The following is a 22980-nucleotide window of genomic DNA, read 5'->3' on the forward strand; positions in this document are numbered from 1 at the left end:
TCTTTGGTTTGATTTTCAGTACAATTTTTCAGCGCGATGGCTGTGCTAATGTGAAAATTAATATTGAAATTACTGTTACGCTTTAAAGTAAATTAATATAAAATGTTAAGTTTAATTTATAAAGTAGTTATTAGATCATGTGCAAAATGACAGTAGTAAATGGTGGCTTGATTCTATTTTTTGGTCCCTGAGAGAGGTATGTTTACAAATTGAAGATTGATTGCACTGCATGAATTTCCTTTCTACTTTATTATGCTTAAAAAGCACTTACCATATAATTAATAATTCTCTGAAGTCACTAATTAACTCCTTTTTCCTAAAAGTAGTTATACACCCTTAAATCAAGCAAGAGAATGCATGAAAACTTGTTTTTGGTGCCGCCCAATTCATTCGCTTTGCTTCATTATGTTACTGTAACATCTGGTTATTAAATTGATTTGCATGCTACCGAGTGTTTGATTAAGGCCGGGTAACAGAGAAAATGGCGAAAATGAGGTTTTCATTTTTCATTTTTGAGGTACTAAACAGTAAAATAAAAGGCTAAGATTTTTTTTGAGCATAGTTGAGGATATTTTCTAGGGCTATTAACGGATGGAAACACGATTTGATGAAGTTGACTCGATAGAATAAATTCCCAAAGTTACCTCTATTCGTTTTCTAATAATGGTTTTATTTTTAAAATAAGCGATTTGAGATTCTGAATCTTTTACTAAACTAAAGTTCAGAAATAACTTGAGGGCTTTTAACGGATGAAATTTTTATATTGCGTCTTATTTAGTTACTATGTTAAAAAATGTGGAAAAAATCGCCCATGACGGCTTGGACAATCTCAATCAGTCGCGCGGTGGCGCTTACGGAGGACGGACGCGTGCCAGTTTTTTGGCCGTGACAGTTCTCGATTTGTCAATATTTTTGACAATGATGACTTTGATGAGTCACAGTATAATAATACCAGTGTTACTGGAGAAAGCTAAAATTTTTGATAATTAAGAATTCTGAATTTTGTCTACCTATTGAAATTTAAATCGTTGGCATCCTTTTAAACTAAGACTCTACTCATGATACATTCCTCAAATATGAGACAAAACCAATGAGTTAAAATTACATTTTAATAGTACCTACATACAATCGTCTTCACTCTTTAGAAGAGCACACTGACACAAATAAATAAAAAAAAATTAGGTCAGTGGGTCAAATATAGGGGCAGCTGCACGTCACTGAAAGACGATTCTGTTTACTCGGCATCTGGGCTGGAGAACATGAATCCTTGCTTACAGATGCAGATGTAAATAGAGTTATAATTGGACAAATTTTACATGAAATGTTTAACAGAACTCAGTTAAAAGACACATACATGGAATACCAATAAGGTTGCGGAGGGAAAGCTACCTATTATAAACTAGCGGCCGCCCGCGACTTCGTTCGCGTGGACCTCGTTTTACCCCCGTTAGATATGATGTTTTACCTCATTTTACCCATGTTGATAGATGGCGTTTCACGGTTTCCCCCGAATGAATATTTACGAACGTCATACCGTAGTTTGTCCAGTGCTGTAGATTTTAACCAATGACGATAGATGGCGCTTTTAGACACGTCTTATTTATTTATTGAAATTTATTTGCCACATTTCGTCATAATGTTAATCTGGGTTATCTATCCTTATAATAAATCTGTAGAGAGGTCAATTCTGTACATGAAATATATTTTCAAAATAACTATCAGGGGGTGATTAGTGATCGATACTGATGCCAAAAATGCAATCAGTAAAATTTTTGTCTGTCTGTCTGTCTGTCTGTCTGTCTGTCTGTCTGTCTGTCTGTCTGTCTGTATGTTCCTTATAGAAACAAAAACTACTCGACGGATTTTAACGAAACTTGGTACAATTATTCTTCATACTCCTGGGCAGGATATAGGATACTTAGGAATTCCCACGGGAACGGGAATTAGCGGGAAAATCCTTTTGTATGAAAAATCTAAACCGCTTAAGTTAGACGCTTGAAATTTGGCATGCAGGTACCTTAGTAAACTTAAAGCTTAGTTACAACAGGATATTGCAAAATTCCCACGGGAACGGGAGTTAGCGGGAAAAAACATTTGTATGAAAAATCTAAACCGCTTAAGTTAGACGCTTGAAATTTGGCATGCAGGTACCTTAGTAAACTTAAAGCTTAGTTACAACAAGATATTGCAAAATTCCCACGGGAACGGGAGTTAGTGGGAAAAAACATTTGTATGAAAAAATCTAAACCGCGTAAGATAGACCCTTGAAATTTGGCATGCAGGTACCTTAGTAAACTTAAAGCTTAGTTACAACAGAATATTGTAAAATTCCCACGGGAACGGGAGTTAGCGGGAAAAAACATTTGTATGTAAAAATCTAAACCGCGTAAGATAGACTCTTGAAATTTGGCATGCAGGTATCTTAGTAAACTTAAAGCTTAGTTACAACAGGATATTGCAAAATTCCTACGGGAACGGGAGTTAGCGGGAAAGAACATTTGTATGAAAAAATCTAAACCGCGTAAGATAGACTCTTGAAATTTGGCATGCAGGTACCTTAGTAAACTTAAAGCTTAGTTACAACAGGATATTGCAAAATTCCTACGGGAACGGGAGTTATCGGGAAAAAACATTTGTATGAAAAAATCTAAACCGCGTAAGATAGACGCTTGAAATTTGTCATGCAGGTACCTTAGTAAACTTAAAGCTTAGTTACAACAGGATATTGCAAAATTCCCACGGGAACGGGAGTTAGCGGGAAAAAAAATTGTATGAAAAAATCTGAACCGCGTAAGATAGATGAAGGGGGGGTAAAACGAGATCCACGCGTACGAAGTCGCGGGCGGCCGCTAGTAAACAATAATACTGTAAAGTTTCAACAAAATCCGTTCAGCAGTTTTTGCGTGAAAGAGTAACAAACATCCAGACATCATGACATCCAGACATCCAAACTTTCGCCTTTATAATATTAGTAGGATATTTCACAATCCAAACTAATATTTACTATTTAGCATTTACTTACAGTAAATATTAGTTTGGATCGTGAAATATTTAAAATAAAAAAAAGAATAAAACAAAATAGGGTTTCAAATTACCTATCTATAATATTAATCTAATATTATAAAGAGGTAAAGTTTGTGTGTTTGTATATTTGTTAAATTGTAAGGGGTAATCTCGGGATCTACTGAACTGATTTTAAAAAATCTTTCATCAATAGAAAGCCACATTATATCTTAGTGTAATAAGTTATATAAAAACCAAATAATTCCACGCGGGCGAAGCGGCGGGCGGAAAGCTAGTTTATTTATAATTATGTAAGAGCATAATTATTAAAGTCGAAGTCAAACATTATTTATTTGTGTGGACCTATATTAACGAGAGATTACAAGAGATTACAAGGCGTCAAATATTTCAAGAAAAAAATTAAAAACTATTATAAAGCTAAATTTTGCTCTCATGGAGCCTTTACCTACTCTGACAAATTAAGACTTAGAGAAGAAACTAATAATAAAACTATTTAACTGTCCTGCAATGAAAAGCTTGATCGGGTACAACACCTCAAGTTATTTCAGAACTTGATTTCATTAAAAGACTCCGAATATCAAATCGCTTAGGTATCTAAAGTCAAACGATTCTGAAATGTCAAGTGGACTAATGAATAACCCATTAAGATAGTAGCGCCCTCCTGTCAATGACATACCTGGAACGATAGAGTTTTGAACAACTAATAAAAATGCTTTGTCCTAAATGACTGACGGATATCGTAGAGACCTGAAAGTTGGAAGGTGTGTTCTTTTTATGACGTAGGCATCTCATAAGAAAAGATTTTCCGAAATGGGGTCATGAAATGAAGGGGGTGAAAAAAGGGGGCAAAGTTTGTATGGGACAAAGTGATTCCTTGGTTCAATCTACTTGAAATTTAGTTTAACAATACCTTAATATAATTCATGAAAGACGTGTGGATTCGGGTAGAAAGTAATTTTGGCAGTCATTTTCTTCGAAGTTGATATCAATACTACTTAGTGCCTTTGATTTAATTACTTTTTACAAGCTTTATATTGACTTCACTTGTTAGTATGTGTGGGACAAATCTTGCAACTGAATTTAAGACCAGTTCTCCTCAACCGATTGAGCTGAAATTTGGTATACTTATGTAACTACGATGACAATGCAATGTTATGGTACCATTGAGCTGGTCTGATGATGGAGTCAGGAGGTGGCCATAGGAACTCCTAAACGAAAAGGCGGAAACTTATCAAATTTGGGTTCGTTGGATTCGTCTTCTCGAGCACTTTAGTGTTAAATGATCACCAGCGCCCTGAGATTGTGATACAACAAAAAAGTGTAAAATAAAATTATAGTAAAAAAAACTTTTTTAAAAACAAGCTTTAATTCTGATATGCAGTTGTACTAAAACGAAAAAAATAATTGTATGCAAGGTTCAAATAATTTCGAAAGCTTGTAGCGCAAACAGAATAATTATAAGGGGAATAAAATCCATGCGCGATACAAGCTTTCGAAATTATTTGAACCTTGCATACAATTATTTTTTTCGTTTTAGTACAACTGCATATCAGAATTAAAGCTTGTTTTTAAAAAAGTTTTTTTTACTATAATTTTTATTTTTACAAGTGTTTGAAAACTCCATTTCAGATTGTGTTCAATGTCAAGTGAAATCTCAAATTGAAATGTCTCAATCTCAATGAGGAAACTGTATTTATTCCTAGAATTCCCCAAACACCGTCAAATTACCCTTTCGAATTCAAGACAGTGCAGTTTCCCATCAGTCTGCTTCGTAATGACTATAAACAAAGCTCAAAGTGAAACTCTAGGGACCTCTGCTTAAACTCCCATGAGTGCACAGAGGTACGCAGGTAACCGCGTGTGATGCTTATAACAATTTTCGATAGGTACAGAACCCGTACATACGTCATACATATTATAGAAAGAAAACACCCAGACCAATACAAACAAATATGTTTCTGCAATTTTAGTATGATATTTTTATTTATTAATAAACATAGAGACTGAACAAAATTGATGCGTACCTATACTGATTAATGTTATTAACCACATGCAAAGCTTCGTGAATTGCAACAACTATAATTAAATTTATTATCCAAGCTCTAAATAATCGCTACTAAGAGTAACTTATCATAAAAAAAAATTCCAATCGCTCAAGCTCCCAAGGGCCTACCGATAGGTCGGGTGACGTAATCTTGAAATTCTTTAAGCCGGCGCAGAACTTCCAGAAGGTCAGGCGACGCCAAGGCCACTTTGAACAGTGTTTACTTCTGCAGTTATATTTTATATTTATTCGATTCTAGAATATATTCCCAAAAAGTCTGAAAGGTGTTTTAATTTGTATCACTTGGATATGATTTCTATTAGAAAGTGTTGTGAGTGTGACGCTTGAAGGGAAGGAAGTCAACCTAACCTAACCAACTGCGTATTTCTATACTGTGTAGCTGGAAATTGTGGCGGGAGCTCTTTGACGCGCTGTTTTCGGCGAAGAATTGCGCGCGCAGATTTTGACAGCGCGAAATACCTACTTTAGAAGAAATACCAAGCCTTAAATAGTGCCTAGTTGCCTATGTGCGTGGTGAGTTGGTCACCCGCGCCCGCCGCGAGTCCGAGCGAGAGACGCGCGGAACCGGTCGCGCACCGCATGTTGTGAAACGTGGAGAATTCAAAGCAGCATGTTTAGTTAAAAGTCAAAATGCAAAGTGAAAACACAGCGGCTTTACTTCACACAAATGGTTTGTACACATTTAATTTTGCACCTATTAGTAGCTAAAGACCTATTTAATGTATTATTTACTTTACGCTTTTAGGCTGCTTAAATAATCAATCACTAAACTTCATTATATACTTTTTTATACACAAAAGTAATCCATACATAACTATCTTTAAACAATGTTGCACTTTCATACAAAATCTTCTTGATTTGGTTTTAAAATCAACAAACAACTTACTTCTATTAGACACCATTGGAAGCCTTCTGATATTTCATATTGATTTTCGTTGAATAATGTATGCATCAGGTATCATTCAATTAGTCACATAGTAACCTAATACAGTAGGTACCTACATAACATTTTACACAGTGACTAAGTATTTTGTGTTTTTCATTGTCATGGAATGGTTGAACATCACAGACAGCAATTATTGTTAAATCGTCTATCACAAGGCCTTCATATCAAACTTGATGTTTATGCTAAACAGCTGTATCATGTTCACTTAACAAGTCAACAGCAGATTGTTAATAAAACCATACATTGTAAAGTTTTTATATTATTATCTGTTTTACTTATTTTACACTGTAAGCAGTTTTGGCTGAATTGTAGCCAGTCACTACTTATGTTTTTAACATAATGTAAAAAGTAGAATTTTAATTTAGTTACCAACACAAGATTTTTTAACATCTCCTGGCTAGGCCAGAGTCTAAAATGTTGGTGATAACTTTGTAAAAAACATCTCAGCATTTTTGAATTGACTTTTAATGAAACTGAAACATGGTAGCTTAAAATTGTATTATCAGTTCACACGCCCACCTATTTATAACCATTTAAATGTATCATCGTAAGTGGATACAATTGAGAACGGGATTAAGTGGTTGTTATTGCACCAATTGATTACTTTCGCGAAGCAGTCACTCCTAATGTACGACGCACAATGCAGCTGCGCTGACAAAATACCTCGTTGATGCTTTGACGAGCAATACGGGTTTCAATAATATACATAGTAGTGCGAAAATATAGAATGTCGTGGAAAACGCTTACGTGGTCGTAGCAAGTTGCAAATGAACGCTTACCTTTTGATGATTTACGCAAAGAAGCAGTAACAATTAGAGGTAGGTCTGTGTCTATGTGCCTATTACCTACTTATTCTGTGCCGCAACGCAATGGATTGTTCTCAATTAGAGACGCTGTTTTCTGAAAGATTTTCCTTGTGTTTTTTTACCATGAACCGGTCTGGTATTTTCATCTGCCTACTAACAACAATCACCTAAAGTATTGGAATTTTATTTAATTAAATAAAATTTAGTCTATTTTGAATGATGTGTACCTAACAATATTTATTCTAATTCGTATCTTGTTACTGACGTATTTTTTTTATTCACAACGTATTTATTTTTGTTCCGCGACTCGCTATTTATAATCCATGAAACTGCTCTTAAACTACCTACGTCATTTTATGATATCACTGATATCACAAGAAAATATATGGCACATTTTCGAGAAAGTTGTGCTGAGCAAGGATCAGAAGATTATCGCACCTCAAATTATTAGGAAGTTTGAGAAAACCGTTTCAGGTAACATTTTAAGATTATTAGCTTTTGCATTCGTATCCTCTCTATAAAAAATGTGTATCTGTTTATCCTGAGAATGTCTTGAACTTCTTCTTCTGTATGTAGAAGAAGGTCATCGCATTATTGTCGGCATCGCAATTTATTGGTGGCATCTCTATTTATCGGAATTTCTTGCCTTAGCTTCGGACTACTATCGATTTAGATCACGTCGCGCAAATGCTCCTGTTTAATATTATGTTATTGAATTCGAGGTTCTAATATCGTTAAGGTATTCTTTCTTAATGCTTGTACTTCATTATGTTTCTGAGCTTATTCATAAGACCACTCGCTAGGCCGTTTCTGCCACTTCGTTCACCTTTAATAACAGAGTTGTCAAGAAATGGAATGATTTGTTCTTTTTGTTATTCGCATTTAACCAGTTTTTTCATCTATCTCTAAGAAGTCTCGAAAGAAGTAGGTATTAGTAGGTCACAGCACAGACCCGCGTCATATGGCTACGGAATGTTGAGCATTCCCACAATTGAAGTAAGGTTTACTGGTAGGCTTAATTCATTGAATTAAGCATGCTAAGTAAACATGCCGCTGCGTCTGCCGTGCTAAAGAACTTGCTAAATTAATTTAAGTCGTGAACTAATGTGATTTTCATCTGTTTTCTATTTGTCGTTTAATACTTCCTGATGGTGACATTGTCTCTACTTTAATAATGCATGGTACTTCTGTATTTCCGTTTACTGTGGTATTATTATCTTGAGACGATCGCATTTCTTCGGCGCCGAATGAGCATGCTTTTACTTTTAGGCTGCCATGACAAAATGACGTCATAATGACGGCAAATATTTGGCAAATAGAGAATCTTTTGATGAATTTGATAATGGTGTCAAGGTTTACTCTCCAGTTTAATAATATTAGTTGACAGTAACTAGTTAATGTGAGTCTGCTACCTGTTAATCCTTAAATTTAGAGATGTGGTGAGCATTAAAAACCTGATAGTTACTTATTTTCGGTTCTTCTCTTTTCGTTCTACAAAATAGGCATACATTCGGGACGTGTGTTCCCCACGGGCAGAACTACCTTTGGTATCGGTTACCTATTTATTTCTAATTAGATTATTGGAAGGCACTCAAGCCTGTTTTACGGTAACTGATAGTGCATTAAGTGTATTAACTGTAGGTACTAGGTGTTAACAAGAAAAGTCATTTTTGTCATTGAATCTCTTGTAGAAAGTTGTTCCTTATCGCTGTTTCTAATGGAAACAAAGGAGAAGCTTTTGACTTTCATCAGTTTCATCTCACCTGATGAAAATGTATCTAGAAAATTGTTCAACAAAACATATTAGGTATACTTAGAATGTTCAGGCGCTTGAATTGATAGGAAATTACATTTAGTAGTAAGTAATAAAGGTTCAAATTTAAAGTAGTTGCGTGGCGATTGCATGCCTAACAGACGTTCGAACATTTATCTAAGTTTTCACAATAAACACACTTACCTACTCCTAGGATTGTGTCGTAAACATTTCCAATCCCGTGAAAAGTAAAGTGAGTATAGGTGTACCAGAATCTCATGGCAAACAAAAATATTGGAAAAGTGTGTTTTTCATATGGCCATTGTCTATGGCTTTACTGTCACCTGTCAAAGTAAATCAAGAGATCTGTCAGCCGCTGCAGAAATTTTGTAATCTCTTCATGCCTTTTTGTTATTTTTGTGAAAAAGTCGAAAAAGCTCAAGCAAATCATATTGTTTTCAATGTGTATTGTAAAATAGGGCATAATTCAAACTCAATCTTTGATTTTAAAGCGCGTCGTTGAGTTGACAGTAAGTTGGAGTGAAATGTTTTGATACATTTAGTTTATTACCTAACTGCTTCAGAAGGAGTGTGAGTTATGTTTATTTTTAAATTATTCTTACCTAATAGCTGCTTTATCGGGGTTTTCAGGTGTTTTATTTTCATACATTGGTGCAGAGGAATAGTGAAAAAGTTATGACCATGTAAAGAAAATTGAAAAAGATTTCATCAAGCTAGTTTGAGTAATTGAAATGCTGAAAGAGCGATTTATATTATACAGGGTGGAATTACATCCTGTATTTTTATTATATCGATCGTTAGGGTTAAGTATAAGGATAAAATCTCTCTAACAAACTTGATAAATCAAATGAAAGGAAAACCATGACATCTTAAATTATTTTGATAATGTTACAGAAAATTGTATGGTATAGTAGTGAATTTTCGAAAAAAAAATCGAAAATCTTTGAATGCAGTTCTCTTTTTTTTTTCAAAAATTAAGGAATGTTTTCTTTCAGTAAAATTTTCTATCTACAGTATTAAGAGTACTTTCCCTCCAGGTGGCATTTTCCACCCTGTATAATAAACCTCTTTAACTTGATCATCTATTGAAGAACAAGAAATGCAAGTGGAGTTCTTAGAATCGTTTTCTAGTTCTGAATGAAGTGATAAGTTATAAGTATACAGATAAGACATAAAATGTATAGGTAGCCATTCGTACTTCATATTCATTAATATTAAAGTCATAAATAAAAAAATAAAAAGTATCAAGATCGTTTAATCCAATTTCCCCAGTATTGCACTCAACAAAGTTTATTTTCCCCATTTGCCATGAGATTCTGGTACACCTATAAATAATGAGAGTGAATTGTACAATGCCACATATTGTACCTACATTCCCCATGGGGTAATCGATTTCAGAAACGAATTTTCTGTTGCCTTCAGCCTACGATATGTAGGTATACTTAGATTTATTTACTTAACTTATTTTTTTAAGTATCTTTTATGTTTAATTTTATACTGAGTGTATTTATAAATATAATTCAATTAACTTTATAAAATAATTTTTGTTTTTATTTTTTTACTAAGGTACCGGTTTATCACTTTAATTGACCTCCGGTGTCTTTACTCGTATTTGTACAAGCTATTTATACCTCAAGGTTGAATGGATCATGAATATCATGATACATATCTGTGTTTAGCTACTTTCTTGAAGTTTCAACATAACAGTAAATTCAGTCATGGAAAGAATCAAATAAAATTATTATTACTATTTTCTATTTTACTAGGTACCTACTTTACCAATAGTTTACCAACTCAATGCCAATGAACTTTGGCATTCGTGCTTGTTCCTTGACCGCCAAGTAATGACTATGACTATAACATAATATTAGGTAGGTACTAGGTACAGCTAAAAGAGGGGAAACTCGAGCAGTTCACTTTCTTGCTAGGGGAGATCGCTGTAGATATTCAAATTACATATCGATTGGTGTTCAGCGTGGCACTAAACACCCATATTTCATATTTTATATTATCCTCGCTACGTTAGATATGGTCATGCATATGTTACCTAATATGTAGTATTTACTATTTATGTATTTAATATCGTGTGTATTTCATTGTGTGCATAAACATTGGAAAAATTATACTGACTTTTGTTAAAAAACATGGATATTTTCCTTAACGAACATAACACCTATAACACGAGAATACCTATCTACTTTGTAACGGGGCTACAGACAGGCTACGGAGTGTAGAGTTGTGGTAGAGTGCAGTACATACCATTTTGCTATATCACGAAAATTTTCCTTGTCATTATTCAATCTGTGACACTCGGGATAATTTGAAGGATCATACAAGCTGTGAATAGCACTTTTGCATGACGCCTCGTGTGCGGTTTGCGAATTATGTTAATACTATGTTATCATTCGTATATCACCAGTTGTTTGTGTTGATTGAGTAGCCGGTTTTCACGCATTTTAGGGTTAGTGTACAAGTTTCAAGTTTAAGATTTGGATTACTAATGTTTGGCCAAAAAACGTTTCCCAAATTATCTCATCGCAAACAACGTTTCGCAAATTTTTATTTGGCAAATTCTCATTTGGCAAAGCAACTTATTGCAAACTTTTAATTCGCAAATGTTTTTTTGGCATATTATTGTTTAGCAAATTATTGTTTGGCAAAGTATGGTTTGCCAAACGTTTCATTAGGCAAAAATATTTCACGATAAAGTATTTACAAAATAATTTGATTGGTGCATAGAATGGTATACAAATTAGCTTGTGGTTATTATTTTGTTTAGTGGGGAGTTAATATAAAATTTGTTCTACATTAATTTCCTTATTTCATTCTTTGTATCGAAATTTCCAAATGATTCATTAACAATAGAGGTGATTCTAGCGCTCGGCGGCCGCTGCCGCGGCACGCTTCGCTCGCCTTCGCGCATTAAGGGTCACTGTTCTAACCTAACCTAACCTACTATTTTCTGCAATACCTACTTTTTGCAACCATACTATTTTCTGCAATGTTTTACATAAAATTATTGTGAAAACCATGATCATGTGCCTTATGCTTTGATTTGTGGGTAACGGTGGGTAAGTATGTGAAGTGTCAATTTGACCAAACAAATTATTTGGGATATAATATTTGGCAACATAAAACATTTGCTAAATAAACATTTGCCAAGTAAAATTTGGCCAAATGATAATTTGACCAAATGAATTAGTTGCGAAAAGTACAGTTGCTAAAAGTTCATTTGGGAAATGAAACTTTGGCGATAAGTTGTTTGCGAAGTGAAATTTGGCGAAAAGTAATTTGGCCAAACGGAAGGATACCTTAAGATTTAATTGAGAAAATTAAAATAATCATAATGGTTTATTTGGGACGATTGCGCAACTTGCGAAAGCCGCAGATAAAACTATACCTACAATTAATTACAGATTAAGTCAATTTACAATGAGAAGTATTGATGTGAATTGCTGTTAAATGAATCGATAAACTATTAATATCCACTTGGTTGTAATTGTTAAAAAAATAACCACTTGGCTGTATTTATGATAATTAGAATCCAAAAGGAATTGTGGTAGTAACTGGTAGTAAGTAAATTGCGTCGCAATAAATTAACAAAAAAACGCACGTTCGTGTTTAACGACGGCATTATCATTGCTTTGCCAAGTTATGTGCTCGGCTTAACAGCTGTCACCGTCACCCAAGCAAGAATCACGGCGGTCGGCAGCCTTGTAAGTCGAGCCAGTGCGTTTCGCCCCGCCGCGTCGGGCACAAGCAACTGTCGTTCGATGCAAATTTGCCAATCGCGAATGAAAATGTTCACACCATAGTTCAGTGTGCAGTGTAAATCTTTTTAGTTGAGTTCAGCTTAGGTGAGTAGTAATTTAAGTAATTTATACCACGTCCCATAGCCGTAGTCTTGCGTGTGCGATGGATAAAACATAAACAAATGCGTGGAACCGTCTCGATCGGACGACTGACAACTCGTTGCTGGGATACACGCAAGCGCAGCTAAAAAACTCTTCGAAAAGTATTAGCTATATAATCAGAGCATGAATTTTCTGATAATTGGTTGAGCGTTTCACTTTATTTTATCCGTCGCTAAGAAATTCATTTGGTGTCCTAAAATCTGTCGTACTATTAATTTCGAAATCTGATACAAGGCCGGTCAACAATTGCTAGGTTTCCACTTTTAATAATAAACAATACATACAGGTACTTAATTAATCTTTATAATAATCAACAATATAAATTCCCATTACATCGCCAAACAAAATTAAACGTACTGACGCCTAATGTAAGGTCAAAACATATTGTACACTAGCTTTCCGCCCGCGGCTTCGCCCGCGTGGAATTTTGTCTGTCACAGAAAAACTTTATCGCGTGCGTCCCTGTTTCAAAAACCGGGATAAAAACTATCCTATGTTCTTTCCCGGGACTCAAACTATCTCTATGCCAAATTTCATCAAAATCGGTTGCGAGGTTTAAGCGGGAAAGCGTAACAGACAGACAGACAGACAGACAGAGTTACTTTCGCATTTATAATATTATAGTTGGGATTAGTTGGGATGATACGAAATATGTAAACGTATTTGTTTAAGATACAACAATTCAATATTTTTTCGGATTTAATTATAGTGTCCTACTTATGTAGGTACTTTGATGATAATTATTAAATAATTAACTCGCATTCGTATTTAGGTCGAACCTACTACGTTTAAAGAAGATTACAAAGCAATTTTTTACTGTCTGTCTGGTTGCGTCAACACTCACTGCTATTAGCATAATAATGATATTAAAACTCATAATGGGGTTTGTTTTTCCTACTGCGTTTTGTTCGTAATTCTAAAATCATGAGTAAGTAGTTTACTTGGGCACTTGTTGTAATAGGATTTTTGTTGTGGATGCATATAAGGCCTATAAGGAATATGTATACCTATGTACTAGGTAAATCGGTAAATCAGTGCCCTTTTCCTGTAATGCGGATTTCAGCACGCGTGCGAATCTGGTCCACTGTTTTTCCTATTACCTATTCGTGTAGCCCACACGCATGTGGAATTTTCATTCATGATAAAAATCTTTTCAGTAATTAAAGTAGGTTTCTTACGCGATTGAGTACAAAAATCCATCCAAATAACGTAGGTAGTCTAATATTGTAATTAGTTGGGATTACTTATGTAGTGTACTTAGTAGGTAGGTACATAAGTTTTTATGGAGAGTTAGTTATTATTTTCAATTATTCTTATCCTGTCGTTTGTTTCACCTGACTTCGAATTCGATTTTCTTGAAGTCTATCTTGAAGACTATTACGAGTACGTTAAACTGTGCTACTTAATTACCTTTCATTATCACAGTTTTGCACTGTTTGTGTCAGCTTCGAGTTGTGTTCCCAAAGTCACTTTCAAATAGTTATCTATTTTATTATTATCGTATTATTCATGTAGCAGTTTGTTTCTGAGAGCAAAATGTCTGTTAGGTAGAAATTGGAAGTGTAGACTTTCTCCTACGCTTGTATTTCGCTTCGTAGCAGCGATTTGCGTAACCAATAAGATTCTTATTCAGAAAAAACAGTTGATATTTCGTTGCCGCGGGCTTTTTATGGCTTTGCTAAGTTAATGAAACTTTGAAACCCGAAGTAAATTTCGCCATTTTAAAGGTTGGGGTTTATTTCGATAAGACTTCTTGTCAATTTTATACTGCTAAGTATTTTATGCCAGAGTTCGGCTATCTCAAACAAAAACACTTGCTCAAGTGGATTGACGGGTTTTGCCAATGCCGGTGACTCAAAGAACTGCATTTATATTGCAACATCTAGTTTCTCGTCGAAGAGTTTTTGCTAAAAAAGTGTCAAAGTCACTGTTTTCTACTACAGTATTGCTTTTTTAAATCTTACCATTAATTGCAATAATAAAAGGCGCGAAATAGAGGTACAGGGTTTAGAAGACTAAATTACGCGTAGAAGTAAAGCTGCTTAAAATAATTAGGTCCATGAAATAAGCATTGTGTGCATCATCATAAGTGGTACGAACTTATTTGCTTGATGTAACTTCATTCATTTGTCATTATGTCGTCTGCAACAAATTGACGAGCTTTTAGTATTATAGTACTATACTCACTTCAATATCTTGTAGTCAAATAAGAGGTTCATAATATTTTGTATTTATTGACACATGCTGAATCATACGATTATATGACGACTTTGATTGACACCTTTTGTGAATAACTCTTGAACACAATATCCAATTGGTAACGAATGAGTAATTAGATGACTGCGATGCGTTCATTTTTATTAGCTTGTGGTTGACTGTTTACATTTACCTTAGTTGACATTTACCCATTTACCTAAAAAACTACATATTGTTCAGTACTGGATACCTAAGTTACATCCGCGTGACCGCGTACATAAGTTTTAAGTTAATGGCTTCGTTTAAAAATACTGTTGCCATAGATTACAGTATCTAAAGGTGTATTGTTGGTAGGTTTGTAGTTGGTAATTACTTACATAATGAACCAAAGAATTTATGTAGAAAAGGGACATAATTTCATGAAAAAATATTATTACTGACCACATTTTAGGAATTTGTTTCTTCATTACCTTAGCTAATTTTCAATGGCTGAATTAGTTCTATCTTCTTGACGATGTTATCAAGAAACGTTGATCTGATTTGATATCTTACACTGATAAATGTAATATGATAATATTTAGTCCGTATGTTGATCTATCTCGGATTACTGGTAGTTTTGTGTTCAACGTCGGGTGTGAGTAAATGTGTTTTTTTATTAATTAAAATTTGATTAATGAAACAAATGCTTAATTAGTTAAAAGTAACTAATAATTACTCGTATTAATATGAAATAATGTATTGGCGGTTGTAACGGTATTTAGTAATGAAATTAGTATAGGTTCAGCTGTACCTGTGTTTATACATTAAAGTGAGTCATTTTTATGTACTCATTTTATGAATTTTCCAAGAATAGGTAGTGTCGCACTTTAGTAAAATATTTTTCTCTCATTATGAAAAGTAGTTAGTCTCGCTCTCAAATGCTATCGGTGTGGTGAATTGCAAAAACATTATGATTATTGGTCGAATAGTCGGTTATAAGAAATTTATGTAGAGCCGTGTGAAGTGATTTTTGTGAGTTTTTAAGTGAAGTGTAGCAGTACCTATTTAATTCGAAGACGATTTATGTTTCTGGTGAAAACATTTTCTTGAGACATATTTTGAGAGCTTAATATTATCCCATTCAACAACAATCTCTATGTAGGTATTTTTAACAAATTAAACTAGTAGAGGCTTAATGTAATAAATTGTCATAATTATTGATTCAATCGACCTGTTGTTATCATGACACGTATAATAATGACGATTATAGGCCAAAGATTTGATTCAATAACACGATTTTTATAATTCAGACCAATTCAAGATAACAATGATTTTGAAATAAGCCGAACCTACCTATAATACATTATTACCTATCGTACCTACCTATTCCAAATTGTTACCTATGTACCTATTCTATCTAGCAATTATTATATTTTTGAGTACATACTGGACAGATAAATTTTTTATAAGTGACTGTCATATTTTTAATTCATCATCATTACTAGCAAAGATAAGAAGGTTTACCCAAATAACTTAAAACATCTAAGTTTATCTTAACGCGCTGCCTCTGATCCTATCCTAAACAGTCACTTGTTGCGATTTCGATAAGATATGATATGAGTTACACAATTCACATTTTGACGGTCCCCTTTTCTCTTATTCCAGAGTCAAGAACACGGCCGAAAATGTCTGGCGGAGGGACAACCGGCGCGCTGCTGTACGCGGTGAGCGCGGCCGTGCTGGGTATGCTGCAGTTTGGCTTCAACACCGGCGTCATCAACGCGCCGCGCGCCTTCATCGAGAACTTCATCCGCGACCAGTACTCCGCCACCGCCAACACCGGCCTCATCTTCAGCGTCATCGTCAGCATCTTCGCCGTCGGCGGCATGATCGGCTGCCCCCTCGCCAGTTGGCTCGCAGAAAAACTCGGCCGAAAGAAAGCTCTGTTCCTCAACGCCATCCTCGGCGTCGTCGGTGCTATACTAATGGGCTTCAGCCAGTTGGCGGGATCTGTTGAAATGCTCATCATTGGGAGGTTCATCATAGGAGTAAACTGCGGCTTCGCAACTACCGCCTCGCCGACTTATGTGTCTGAAGTAGCCCCTCTCAGGCTGAGAGGAGCCTTCGGTACGGTGAACCAGTTAGCTGTTGCCTTTGGATTGGTTGGTGCTCAAATACTCGGTATTGATGTGATTCTAGGCAGCGACGCGGGCTGGCCGTGGCTACTGGGATTAGCTATTTTCCCATCAGCTCTCCAGTGTCTCATGTTACCATTTGCGCCTGAATCACCGCGATTTTTGTTGCTAGCCGCCCACGACGAACAGAAAGCGAGGATAGCTCTTACGAAAATCAGAGGAACCACTGAAATCAATGATGAGATCAACGATATGCACGTAGAAGACCACGCTGCTAAGCAGGAGGAGAAATTCACCATTCCTGATCTTTTCCGAATTAGCCATTTGAGGAAACCACTATTTATCGGAATTGTTATGCACTTGTCACAGCAACTGGGTGGAATTAATGCAGTTCTGTACTATTCTCAAACAATTTTCGTTAGCGCTGGTCTAAACGAAGAGCCGGCTAGGCTGGCGACGATTGGCGTCGGAAGCATGCTGTTCATTATGGCCTTAGTATCCATTCCTCTGATCGATCGATTGGGAAGACGCACGCTGCAGCTGACGGGTCTTGGTGGTATGACCGTGTTCTCTATCCTGATGACGATAGCTTTGCTGTATAAGGACAATCCTACGATGAGTGTTTTCGCTGTGATCTTTACATTCTTGTATGTGGCGTTATTCGGCGTGGGCCCGAGCTCTATTCCTTGGATGATATTGTCCGAGTTGTTCGGGCAGGGTGCCCGGAGCGCCGCGGTGAGTGTGGGCGCGCTAGTCAACTGGTTCGCAAACTTCGTAGTAGGCCTAACATTCATTCCGATGAGTGACGCCATGGGTGCCTATGTGTTCTTGCCCTATACGGCGCTTCTAATATTATTCTTCGTTTTCACATACTTCAAACTGCCCGAAACTAAGAACAAGACGATTGAAGAAGTCACAGCTCTCTTCAAACAGTAGAGTAACCTCTCAAATGCTAGACTTAAGCTACATTCCTTAGGGTTAAGTTTCATCGATATTGCAATAAGTATTTAGTCTTACTAATTTTTACTACCCACTTTTTTCTTTTAACTCAGGTTAAATAGAAAATCTTCACAATACTGTGCTGTTGTCAAAAGCGAGTATTTTTAAAGAAATCTCGTAAAACATGAGATCAAATTTTCCTTTACCAGATCAAACCGCTGGGCTAATGGTCGTAAAATAACCTTTTTTAAGATAAGATAAAAAAAATAACTAGAAACTTTGGCGTGGTTAATACTTATTGGTCGCTGGATCATCAGTTTCGCATAAATTAGAAAGACTGAGCCATCTTACATTTACCAAAATGTTTCTAAACCAAGTACTTACTATGTAATTTTATAAATATGAGTATTTTAGATACGAATTAAATAATAATGTTTAGAATTCATCAAAATATTATTAACATCTATCATTTCTTATAAATTCAATGGATTTACCATCCCCGTTTACAGAAGTATTACAGATTTTTTATAAACTTACTAAGTATTATTGTATCCTATCCCATTCTAGCGTGTCCAAAGGTTTGTGGACCAAATTTTGTTTTACGGTTCTTTTATTAATGTCTGTATGACTTAAATCCGTTATTCTTTTTATATTTTACGTGTGTTTTGACTTTTTTTTATTTGTGATTACAAACTCAGTTAGGTGCTCGATTTTGTATGAGTTTTGTTTTATTCTATAGTGCCTTAATTTATAAGTTATTGTTTAACGAATGTACAGACTATATTTTATTTATTGCCGATCGCTTGCTGTTCTTACAATGTATTTAAACGTGTATGATAAATCCGCATTGTTATGTAGTAGTATTTATTTATTTATTTAACTGTACGTAACTTCACCGTCCTAGTGTACTTTAGTGCCAACCTCTAGATAATAATTACCATAAAATTAACGCACTAAAGTTGTCTAAAAGTTTTACACATTGTTACAATTGGTTATTGAATTCTTAAAAGCGTGTAATGAGATGTTGTTTCATATTCATATTTTGCTATATTGAGCCTTGACTCGACTCTGTTGACAAAGTCTGTACAAGTTGCTTCCATAGGCGTGCAGTGTAGAGATATTAAGGCAGCTACCTGTCTCGTAAATGATGTCTTATTGATTTAAACCAGTCCATCTAGAGACAAAGTGATATTGTGACAAATTACGGGCTTCACAAAGCTATGTTACGAAGATGAAGAATAGTTCGGAACAAATTCAAACTGTCACAAACGGTATTTTCCCTCGAGGGGCTTAAAATCCTTAACCTGCTTTCCGAAATAATCTAAAAATGTGTAGCCCGCCAATGGAAGCTCCATTATAGCTAACAGTTCACTATTCATAATTATATTAAAATAGAGCGCCGCAAAAATGTAAGAAGTACAAATAGCAATAAGAATAATTGTTTCGATTTGTTTTTATTTGTACTTTGTATAATAACATGAGGTAATTACAACAATAATGTTTCATTTAACTAACTTAATAACTAACTGCTTTTTACGTAGATATTTGTTTATATTCAGCATTAGCAGCTCAAACTAAAAAAAGTTAATGTAAGTTTTTTTTAAATATTTTTCAATTTTGTTTGTCATTTTAGATTAATTAGGAAGCAATTTTAATATTTCACCTAGCACTTAAATAGCAAAGACATGTTACACTAATTTATTGTAATTTTCATCTAGATGGCGCTACTGCATTTCAATTATTTAACCGATTAGCGTAATTTTGCTATCATTATGTCTGTATTAAAGTTTAGAAATGCTCAGAAAGGTTCTTTAAATTGTTCTTATTATATTGTTTATTACATACAAAACAAGGCTTTAATATTATTTTTACTAAACATCGTATTTGGTTGAAAACTTGCACGTAGCGTCAACAAAGTGTAACAAAATTTTAAGATCCAATTCTATTTTGAAAAAAATATTAATTAGGCCTCTAAACAATGTAACGATCGTTATAGATTCGATTTCATGATATTTTCGTACCAACATGCAATGAAGCGATTCCATTAACGGTTTTACATTTTCTACAGGCATTGTAACATAATTGGCGTCAATATTGAGCGTAAATCTAATATTTTTACAAATATCTGGTATACCTGCTATAATACGACGTTATACTTACTAGGATTTGTAATCGTACATTATTTACATTATGGCATTTAAGATTGTAATTTTATTATAGCTATATTAAAACACAAAAACATGAATATTAAAATTGTACCCTATATTATAGACAACAATCAAAATATTTATGAAAAAAAAAACGAATTTAATTCGTCTGTTGATATTAAATTACGATTAAGAAAGTATTATGTTTTTTTTGTATTTTCTACACCTTTTATTAACATTCATATTTTAAAATAGCTAGTCTAAAAATAGTTTTCATCCTATGTTGAAAATAAATAGTTAATAAGAAGATGGAGCTTCATCAAATTTCTTTGGCTTCTCAAGCATCTCCACAGAGCGCAGAAAACAGTTGCAACGCCTCATCTTGCTCTTCTTCCTCCACTTCACCCTCGAGCCAAAAGGTTTCCATCATACCTTTGCCCTGTAAAAGTAATTAAATATAGAGGCTAGATAGACACCGATTATACTCGTACTAACACTCGACAACTTAGAATGAGAAAACTGCATTTGGTCGTATATTATTTGCCATCTCTTGTGTTTTTATTACATACCTTAACTTTGATAAGCCCGCGGCGTCTAAGTCTGAACCTTCCAGCCGGTAGCTGAGCTGCAGTTTTCGCTGATACTTGGATACGTCCCGGCTGAAACCAGAAGCGTGTTTTATTTAAATTTACATAGATTATGAATTCGAGTTTCAGGAAACAGTAAAGAGTATTTTTAAAAAGCACCCAAAATCAATGTATGCCAAGCGCTACAATTGGCACCCAAAATACAATGTGCTACAATTGGCGCCCAAAATACAATGTGCTACAATTGGCGCCCAAAATACAATGTGCTACAGTTGGCGCCCAATAAGTTTGATGAATAATGGATTCTTATTCACCTCTGAAGTAGTCTGCATGCGACTGGCGGTGTTGACGGAATCACCTACAAGACAATATCTTGGCAGCCGTAATCCAAGTACCCCAGCGACGCATGGGCCAGAGTGGACACCTGAAATCACAAATGATCGTCTTCAACTTATGTCTCGGTTATCACAGTTGAGTATCAACTCATGAGTGCTAGATATAAGTATTACAGAGACTCGCCTATAGTGAGCATAGGAAGGGCGCGCGCGATGGCGAGCGCAGCGCTGGCGGCTACAGCGGCGTGTGCGCGGCGACGCTCCGGCACGCCCGACACCAGCATGTAAACCGTGCCCACTGTCTCTACCTGTACGCATGAATAAAATGTCAACACTAAATAGTAATAACATAAGACAAGAGATAACAGGTATTACAAGTAAGGAAGAAGATGTCATAGCTCAGCCCCCCTAGACAAAACGCACTTTTTGATCGAATCGAAAATCGAATCCGTCAAAACTCCATACAAAAAAGAGGGGCTTTTCGACCACTTTTCGACTGGTTTGCGATTATAATTTGCACTTTGTCTAGACCCACAGTTATCAACTTCAGCCTATAGCTGTCAACTGCCAGCATATTAGCTCCATAAAATCATTTATAAAAATTACTGAAGATGCTGACAAGTGACTGAGTTTCTTGCGCTGCTTCTTCTCAGTACCGACTGACCCATATAATTGTTCAAGGCAGTACCTACTTAGAATGTATGACATCCATGATCAGCTCACCTTGTAGACTCGATGTGTGTCCAGCAGCCGGTCGATCCGGGAGTACAGGTCATTCATGTAGGCCACGGTCTGCATGACGTCAGCGCGGGAGCCTGCCTCTGATAGCTGCACGCCGCAGAACATTATCGTGACGCTGTCGAACGCCTGGCAAAATAATGTTCGCCATAAATGGTTTAGTGTTGTTGTAATGTCGGCAAAGTGCAATTGCTGTTCAGTTTCTATCACTTTAAAAGGCGTTAAGCGTAAGGTGTAGGTGCCGCATTATAGGCGAAATACAGCTATGTTTAGGCGGTTATCATACTGCGCCGCGCTCCGCCGCGGAGCGCGTGATTTCATTTACTTAAAAAACCCGCGCGCGGACGCGTTGCCAGTGTGAAGTGCCGCGCGTGTTTTCTATACAATGGAGGTACTTGCATACAATGATAAAATCTGTCGTCCCGCGCTCCGCGGCGGAGCGCGGCGCAGTGTGATAACCGCCTTATAGTAAACATGGCGCTTTAATCTAAAACCAAATAAAAGTACCTGACAGGCAGCCATGGGATCTTTCCCCGCTCTCAAGTGATCAGCAATTGGCTTCGGTATCATTGAGTACAAAAGCTGGTCGCCCCTCTTCTTCCATTGGTCGCGCAGCCGGCAAGACTTCTCCAGCGACATGCAGCGGCTCTCGGCCTTCTCAAAGAGCAGCTCGAGTCTGGACAGGTGCTGCCAGCCTTGGAGCAGCATCTCCTTCGAAAGACCGTGCCCGTTCATGTCGGCTAGGTAGAGACCAGCTTGGCGCAGCTCTTCCAGGTCGTTGAAACTGGAATAGTAACACAATTAAATCATAAGGTATTAAATTTAATTAAAATACATTCATTTGTTGCGCAAGTCATATACGTAACGGAGTGACCTGGTGACCTGGTATTGATGGCACAAAGGAATGCAACAGCATATAAGTAGGTGTACTTACATAGGGCTACATAAGAAGATAAGCGCGTCAATCTCCTCCAGCAGGTATATGGGTCCCTTGAGCAGCACGGAGCGAGCGCCCTGCGAGCCGCGCCGCGCGTCGCCTGCACATCGAGCGCGCCAACGCGTCAGCTCCAGTTCGAATAGCATCGTTTGCATGCACACCACCTGTGAAAATTCGTGTTTTTGCGTGATTGACTGATTAATGAAATTATCTGGGACGAAGGACCATAAGAGTGAAGTAATTCTTGCAACGTGGTGTTAATAATGATTTAATGAGTTCCTGGAAATCTGTATCTGCGGCGAGAACATATTTCAGGCTCGGGTTCGGTCCTGTAAATCAGAACTTTCCAAAGTTCACATTTAACTGCGTGGGTATGTAGTTAAGCATGTAATGATGATACATTAGTATGATGAATATGTGTTTCGAATAGAGTCCCGATTTAACTAATAATGGCATAA

General features: G+C 36.0%; 2 protein-coding genes across 7 annotated transcripts in view; one reads left to right on the forward strand and one right to left on the reverse strand.

The window, feature by feature from the left end:
- On the forward strand, positions 1–20125 carry LOC135076800 (glucose transporter type 1-like). Of its 6 annotated transcripts, none has more exons than XM_063971242.1 (2): positions 1–196; positions 16370–20125. In XM_063971242.1, the coding sequence occupies exon 2, from the start codon at positions 16390–16392 to the stop codon at positions 17773–17775; it is 1386 nt and encodes a 461-aa protein (XP_063827312.1). In that variant the 5' UTR covers positions 1–196; positions 16370–16389; the 3' UTR covers positions 17776–20125. The 6 variants fall into 6 exon arrangements, with proteins under 6 accessions (XP_063827312.1, XP_063827310.1, XP_063827311.1 ...); XM_063971240.1 differs by lacking the exon at positions 1–196 and adding an exon at positions 5607–5759; XM_063971241.1 differs by lacking the exon at positions 1–196 and adding an exon at positions 12355–12472.
- The window catches only part of LOC135076650 (soluble guanylate cyclase 89Db-like), a 12771-nt gene continuing 8998 nt past the window's right edge, over positions 19208–22980 (reverse strand). Inside the window, exons 8-14 of the mRNA XM_063971071.1 lie at positions 22520–22686; positions 22093–22369; positions 21571–21714; positions 21032–21155; positions 20827–20936; positions 20495–20584; positions 19208–20364 (exon numbers count right to left, since the gene is read on the reverse strand). Of these exons, the coding sequence (XP_063827141.1) occupies positions 20263–20364; positions 20495–20584; positions 20827–20936; positions 21032–21155; positions 21571–21714; positions 22093–22369; positions 22520–22686 (1014 nt within the window). The 3' untranslated portion in view covers positions 19208–20262. The remainder of the gene's footprint in view (positions 20365–20494; positions 20585–20826; positions 20937–21031; positions 21156–21570; positions 21715–22092; positions 22370–22519; positions 22687–22980) is intronic.

The sequence above is a fragment of the Ostrinia nubilalis genome, chromosome 12 (genome assembly GCF_963855985.1).
Source record: "Ostrinia nubilalis chromosome 12, ilOstNubi1.1, whole genome shotgun sequence".
NCBI classification, from domain to species: Eukaryota; Metazoa; Arthropoda; class Insecta; order Lepidoptera; family Crambidae; genus Ostrinia; species Ostrinia nubilalis.